The 7,257-nt window shown below is 46.3% G+C and overlaps 1 protein-coding gene across 1 annotated transcript in view; it reads right to left on the bottom strand.

The window, feature by feature from the left end:
- Positions 1-4,026, bottom strand: part of rimbp2b (RIMS binding protein 2b) — a 58,508-nt gene extending 54,482 nt beyond the window's left edge. The window contains exons 1-2 of the mRNA XM_076989035.1: positions 3,914-4,026; positions 3,113-3,190 (exon numbers count right to left, since the gene is read on the bottom strand). Coding sequence (XP_076845150.1) covers positions 3,113-3,190; positions 3,914-3,970 — 135 coding nt within the window. The 5' untranslated portion in view covers positions 3,971-4,026. The remainder of the gene's footprint in view (positions 1-3,112; positions 3,191-3,913) is intronic.
- Positions 4,027-7,257: the final 3,231 nt, after the last annotated feature.

Genomic DNA, 7,257 nt, shown 5'->3' with positions numbered 1-7,257 from the left:
TCACTGTCGCGTTCAAGAAACCAGAGATGATTCACGCTTTATGACATAATGCGTTATCCTGCTGGAAGTAGCCATCAGAAGATGTGTACACTGTGGTCATAAAGGGATGGACTCAGGTAGGCTATGGCGTTTACACGATGCTCAATTGGTACTAATGGGCCCAAAGTGTGTCAGGAAAATATCCCCCACACCATTGCACCACCACCACCAGCCTGGACCGTTGATACAAGGCAGGATGGATCCATGCTTTCATGTTGTTGACATCAAATCCTGACCCTACAATGCGAATGTCGCATCTGAAATTGAGACTCATCAGAAAGGCAACATTTTTCCAATTGGCAATAATCTTCTATTATCCAATTTTGGTGAGCCTGTGTGAATTGTGCACCCGGTGTGGTCTTATGCTGCTGTAGTACATCTGCCTCATGTTTCGACATGTTGTGCATTCAGAGATGCTCTTCTGCATGCCTTGGTTGTAACGATTGGTTATTTGAGTTACTGTTGCCGTTATATCAGCTCGAACCAGTCTGGCCATTCTCCTCTGACCACTGGCATCAACAAAGCATTTGCACCCACAGAACTGCCGCTCACTGGATATTTTCTCTTTTTCTGACTATTCTCTGTAAACCCTAGAGATGGTTGTGCGTGAAAGTCCCAGTAGATCAGCAGTTTCTCAAATACTCAGACCAGCCCGTCTGGCACCAACAACCATGCCACGTTCAAAGTCACTTAAATCACCTTTCTTAAATCCCATTCTGATGCTCGGTTTGAACTGCAGCAGATCATCTTGGCCATGTCTACATGCCTAAATGCTTTGAGTTGCTGTCTTGCGTTAATTCAACATTTGCTGTTGCTGATTCAACATTTGCGTTAATGAGCAATTGGACAGGTGTACCTAATAAAGAGGCCGTTGAGTGTAATGTAGGTATAATTTATATACTGATAGAATTATCACTGAAAATATAAAGTTGGAGTTAGGGGTAAGGTTCGGGTTAGGTTTTGGGGTTAGAGTTAGGATTAGATTTTGGCTTGATGATAAGGTTGGGTTTAGGGCTAGAGTTAGGATTAGGTTTTGGTTTGAGGATAAGGTTGGGTTTAGGTTTCAGAGTTAGGATTAGGTTTTGGTTTGAGGATAAGGTTGGATTTAGGTTTAGATTTAGGATTAGGTTTTGGTTTAAGGATAAGGTTGGATTTAGGTTTAGAGTTAGGATTAGGTTTTGGTTTGAAGATTAGGTTATTTAAGTTGGTTGGTTCCAGTTCTGAGTAAACATAACTGTACCTATACCCTACTCTGATTCATTCATGACAATGTTACAGATAGTCTGTTGAGAGTTTATTAACCATCTACAAAGGAACACTCAAAATAAAATGTTTATTTTATTACCAAAAAAAAAAAAACTACATTAATTTTTAATTCCAATTGTGTGTGTGTGTGCATATGAATGTGTGTGTGTGTGTGTTGGGGGGGTTATAGTCATTACTGTGAAAATAAAGCCTCCTGTGGTTTCAGCATAGAGTTCCAGCAGAGAGTAACATTTAGACTGCTGACACCTGCACCCGGAGACTTGTGTCCTATTGACACACACACACACACACACACACACACACACACACACACACACACACACACACACACACACACACACACAAATGCATGCACTCACTCACTCACACACCCACACACAAGCACACACTCACAGTCACACACACACATACAGACACAAAAAATGCAACAACGTCTGTCTACCAAAAAGCAAAAAATAAAATAAATTCTGCACTTAAGGGGCAAAAACCATCACAATCATTCTGGTTATTCAGGTCTAAATTTATGCTGGAACTCACTGATTGGACAGTGGCCTAACGAGTGCTGGACCCTGATTGGCTCCTTGTTACAGTTTTCGTGACTGATGCGTATTATTGAGCACTGCCATGCGATTCTCTGCACCTGATGCACAGGTTTGGTTTTTCACTTTAGTAGACCAGTACAAACTGCTTAGGCACCTTCTGCACAACACTACCCACAATCCTCAGCATGTAAGTTTAGCGTTCATGACAAACCTCCATGTCATTTTTGGACAGAAAATGCATGTGGAAACCAGCGCCAGAACCTCAGCAGGACACATACTAAACAGCTTTTCCCTACACGTCTGGGTCAGTGCTTGGTGCTTAGAACATCTTATACAGAATACAGGACAGCACAGACAGTGAGGGTAAAAAAAATATTAATGTATTTTTAATTATTTTTACATATTATACGTGTTATATGTGTTAAACTCTATTGGGGTCTTGTTCTTGGATGATGGGAAGAGGGATTGTGAGATGAGATCAAGGTCAGACACAATGCAAAGTAATACAGTCTATCACTCTGATCTATCACTCTCTCTTTCTCACTCTCTCTCTCTCTCTCTCTCTCTCTCTCTCTCACACACACACACACACACACAATCTTTTTTGTACAGTACCTGTGCGACAAGTCACTGACGGCAGAATGCCATTTCTAGTCTGTGTGTGTGTGTGTGTGTGTGTGTGTGTGTGTGTGTGTGTGTGTGTGTGTGTGTGTGTGTGTGTGTGTGTGTGTGTGTCTTTTGGGGAGCTTGGGGTGGGAGGAGCAGCCCGTGGGAGGTGCAATAGGGAGCAGTGTGCCTTATTTCACTTGACCGCCACATCCCGGTGTCTTATCACTAATCACAAAGCTGTTCACATGACTGAACATCAGGACAGGAAGTGACCTGCATGCTTGCACTGACCTCTAAACAGCACATTCATGGATGACTTTCAACACCCCAGCCTCACTTACCCCTAACTCCAGACAGTGAGGCACTGTCTCCGGTAAGGATATACGCCTTAGGATAACCCTCTCTTCACATTTTAGCATAACATTCTGCTAACTGCATCTTTCCTTTGCCCTACGTACACTGGGGTTCCTGTGTTTCCCGCAGTACCTCAGGGAAACACACCAGCCCACTTTTCTGGTACCTGCAGGTACGTTAAACTGACAGGTACATTCAGTACTGTCCGATTCCAGACCGGAGTTCCGAATTTCACAGACATTTCCAGCGACCTGCCACTCTGGACCAGAGGAGAAGAGGGAGGAGATCTCAGAAGCTCTTACCAGACTTTGACATGCCTGGCTGTTTGTCTTTGCCTGGGCGTGGAGAACAGCTTGCTCCTCTCTGTTCTTGCTGGTCTCCTGGGTGGAGGCAAACGGAGAACCAACAACACAGTTAAAATAACTTAGGGTTAGGTGTGTGTGTGTGTGTGTGTGTGTGTGTCTGTGTGTGTGTGTGTCTGTGTGTGTGTGTGTGTGTGTGTGTGCGTGCGTGCGTGCGTGCGTGAGTGTGTGTGTGTGTGTGTGTGCGTGCGTGTGTGTGTGTGTGTGTGTGTGCGCGCGTGCGTGCGTGAGTGCGTGAGTGTGTGTGTGTGTGTGTGTGTGTCTGTGTGTGTGTGTGTGTGTGTGTCTGTGTGTGTGTGTGTGTGTGTGTGTGCGCGCGTGCGCGCGCGCGCGTGTGTGTGTGTGTGTGTGTGTGTGTGTGTGTGTGTGTGTGTGTGCGTGCGTGCGTGCGTGTGTGCGTGCGTGTGTGTGTGTGTGTGTGTGTGAGGACAGCATGCTTATAAGTACCTACACATGCATAAGCACCATATTGCTTCCAGCCCATAGTAAACATCTATTTATAGTGACCCAGTGCTCCTTGCATAATGGCTACAACACCAGCAGCACATATACATTAAAATGCACTACAAAGACACATGGCCTTAAACACACACACACACACACACACACACACACACACACACACACACACACACACACACACACACACACACACACACACACACACACACACACACACCACTGATAAGCTTCATTTGCTAAAGGCGTTCTCAAAAGCAAATCACCCTTTAAAACACATACCTTTGCATTTGGGGCACATCTCCAATGCAAACAGCACTGTTTTACAGGATGCTGCATCAGCTAATGGTTAAAGGCCTTTCTTTGATTCTCCAAAAAGACTGATCAAATGTGTGTGTGTGTGTGGGGGGGAGTGTGAGTAGGAAGCCACAGATGGCCATTCTGTCTTCATAAAGGCACACACACACACACTGTGGTCCTACCCTTTCTGTTCACCCAGTAAAACATCCCACAAAGTGAACATTCACATGTGGGCGCCGAACTGCCAGCCTTCCATTATAACGCTCCGCCCAGCACACGACATCACCACAGTGAAGAGGACAGAATGGGTGTATGGCTGGATGGATGGATGAATGGAGGACAGACCTATAAAGGGATGGATGAAGGGATGGTCCTCAGCACACTGTGGGGCTCCGCCCAACCAGGGTGGAGCAAACCACGCGCGCCTGACACAAACCAAACTCCTCAGCGTGTCCTCGGAAGGAGGACGTTGCAGGGTGTCCCTAAGCCGGGCGGTCTCCGCGGGGGTTTGAGCTACGGCCCTTACAGCTGCCGTGTTTACCTCAGGTTTACCTGGTGAGGATCTTTGAAATGGAATATTGCTTGCTGGTGGTGTGGTGTGGTGTGGTGTGGAGTGGTGTGTGGCCCTGACCAGACGTCGTAGGGCTGATAGAGATAGAGAGGGAGGGAGAGAGAGAGAGGGAGAGAGGGAGGGAGAAAGAGAGAGAGAGAGAGAGAGAGAGAGAGAGAGGGAGAAAGACAGAGAATGGAAGGGGAATGTGAGAAATAGAAAGAAATATATGTATCTACATGTCACAGCCTGAGAGACAGTGGGAAACGACCCCCCCCCCCCCCTTCAGTTTCAGAATGTAAATAATTATAATGATAACTTTTCCTAAATGTTATCATATATTATTATTAGCTTTGGCAACACTGTACCTTATACACAGTCATGCTAATAAAGCTATATTGAATTGAATTGAAAAAAAAATAGAGATGGAGAGACATAGGTAGAGTATCAGCAAGATGACGTGAGACAGACATAAAGGTAGGGTTGCCACCTTTCACAAATGAAAATAAGGGACGCCCACTACAGGCCGTGACCAACATGACCCAAGTTGCCAGACTCGCATTTTATGTTGTGTTTTTTTGTAAAGGGGTGATCAGGAAAGCAATTAGCCATGAATAAAATTAAATACTTTTTAATTTTTTACTTTAAAATAAATAATGATAATAATAATAACATAATGTTCTGTACCACATCAGTGTCTGATGACTGTGGTATGAAGAACTGTTTCACTGATGCCTGGCTTTTCTCAGCTTTTACATTTTTGCCGTGTTGCTCTCTTGATCCATGCTGCCTGATATCAGTCAGTCCGCCGTGCGACACTGAAAATACTCGCCGACAAACCTTACAATTTGCTTTAAATTCATCCCCAATAACGCTATTCAGCCATGGATGCGCCTCTTCCCAGTCACGTTTGTATCTCTGCAAGCGCTTTCGTTTCTGGGGACGTCGGGTGTAGCAGAAGACATTTTTTCAGAGGCGCGGGACGGGTGTGTGGCGTGACGCCTGCTAGGAAACGGTGACAGTAGCGCCAGCAGCAGGTAACACTGGTCCGTAGCAGGCCGGGGGTCCTAAGAGGATCCACGACCATTTTGCTGGCCTTAGTATTTCCTGTATTTTATTTTATGCATAATTGTTACATTTATTGTTGGTGTGTGTGTGTGACAGAGATGAGCATTGGGCACTTTTGAAAATACGGAACAAATCGCGTCCCGTATCGGTTCAATACGGGACGCAACATTTAACTGCCAAATACGGGACGATTCCGTATTTTACGGGACGGGTGGCAACCCTACATAAAGGGACAGAAAGAGAGAGAAAATGAGAAAGGAACTGAGTAGGAGACAGAGGGCAAGAAATCAAAGAGTCAGGACAGAGACATCAGGACCGCTTCAGCCTAGGTTCAATTTGTGTGTGTATGTGTGTGTATGTGTGTGTGTGTGGCCCTCCCTCCCCACACACACACTGTGATCATCCCAAGCCTACACTGTATGCACTCTGTTTCTGACATGGTAAACAGCAGACGAGCCCAGCATCCTAGCAACCAGTGCCATAGAGACGACACAGCTGCGACCTGGAGGGCAGCGGTATTGATGTTTACACACAGTGGATGGTTGGCACTGAAGTACAGGTCACCAGTGACCCGCGTCACGTTAGCACATCAAACACACGCACAGAGACAGCAGCCCTCCCACCACTGATACAGGCCTGCGTGTGTGCGGCAGGAAATCACTTAAAAGGGTAAATATGCTAAAAGAAATCACAGAGGAACTGTAATATGACCTTCGCCCAATCCATTACACTCACTCACACTCTCTCACACTGACTTCACACTGACAAAAACACACGGCTACGGATGAGGAGACACACACACACACACACACACACACACACACACACACACACACACACACACACAAACACACATAAACACACTAATCCCCCTCTCGGCTGTTAATGATCTTAAATCAATGGGAAAGAATGAGGGAATTACATAACGTAAGCGCTGTGTGTGTGGATATAGTCTACAGATCATACACACACACACACACACACACACACACACATGTGTGTCAGATACACAGGCACAGTAACAGTGATCACAGAGATCTGCACAAATAGCAGTGTGTGTTGCATACAGAGAGACACACAAACACACACGCACACACACACACAAACACACACACATGCACACACACACACACACACACACACACACACACACACACACACACACACACACACACACACAGTCTCTCTCTCACACACACACACACACATATATATACACTCTCTCTCTCTCTTGCTCTCTCTTTCTCTCTCTCTTACACACACACACACACACACATATACACTCTCTCTCTCTTGCTCTCTCTTTCTCTCTCTCTCTCTCTCTCTCTCACACACACACACACACACACAGCAGGGTTGCTAATTTTTGACGTTCGCTTGGAGTGAGAGTAAGTTGTTGGGGGGGGGGGGGGTGGCGAACGTAAGTTGTTGGGGGGGGGTGGCGAACGTAATTTGTTGGGGGGGGTGGCGAACGTAAGTTGTTGGGGGGGGTGGCGAACGTAAGTTGTTGGGGGGGGGTGGCGAACGTAATTTGTTGGGGGGGGTGGCGAACGTAAGTTGTTGGGGGGGTGGCGAACGTAAGTTGTTGGGGGGGCTGGCGAACGTAAGTTTTTGGGGGGTTGGCAAACGTAAGTTGTTGGGGGGGGTGGCGAACGTAAGTTGTTGGGGGGGGTGTCGAACGTAAGTTGTTGGGGGGGTGGCGAACGTA

This window comes from Brachyhypopomus gauderio, unplaced genomic scaffold, assembly GCF_052324685.1.
Source record: "Brachyhypopomus gauderio isolate BG-103 unplaced genomic scaffold, BGAUD_0.2 sc65, whole genome shotgun sequence".
Classification (NCBI taxonomy): Eukaryota; Metazoa; Chordata; class Actinopteri; order Gymnotiformes; family Hypopomidae; genus Brachyhypopomus; species Brachyhypopomus gauderio.
The sequence above is the reverse complement of the archived record's forward strand: the minus strand, read 5'-3'. Positions and strand labels throughout refer to the sequence as shown.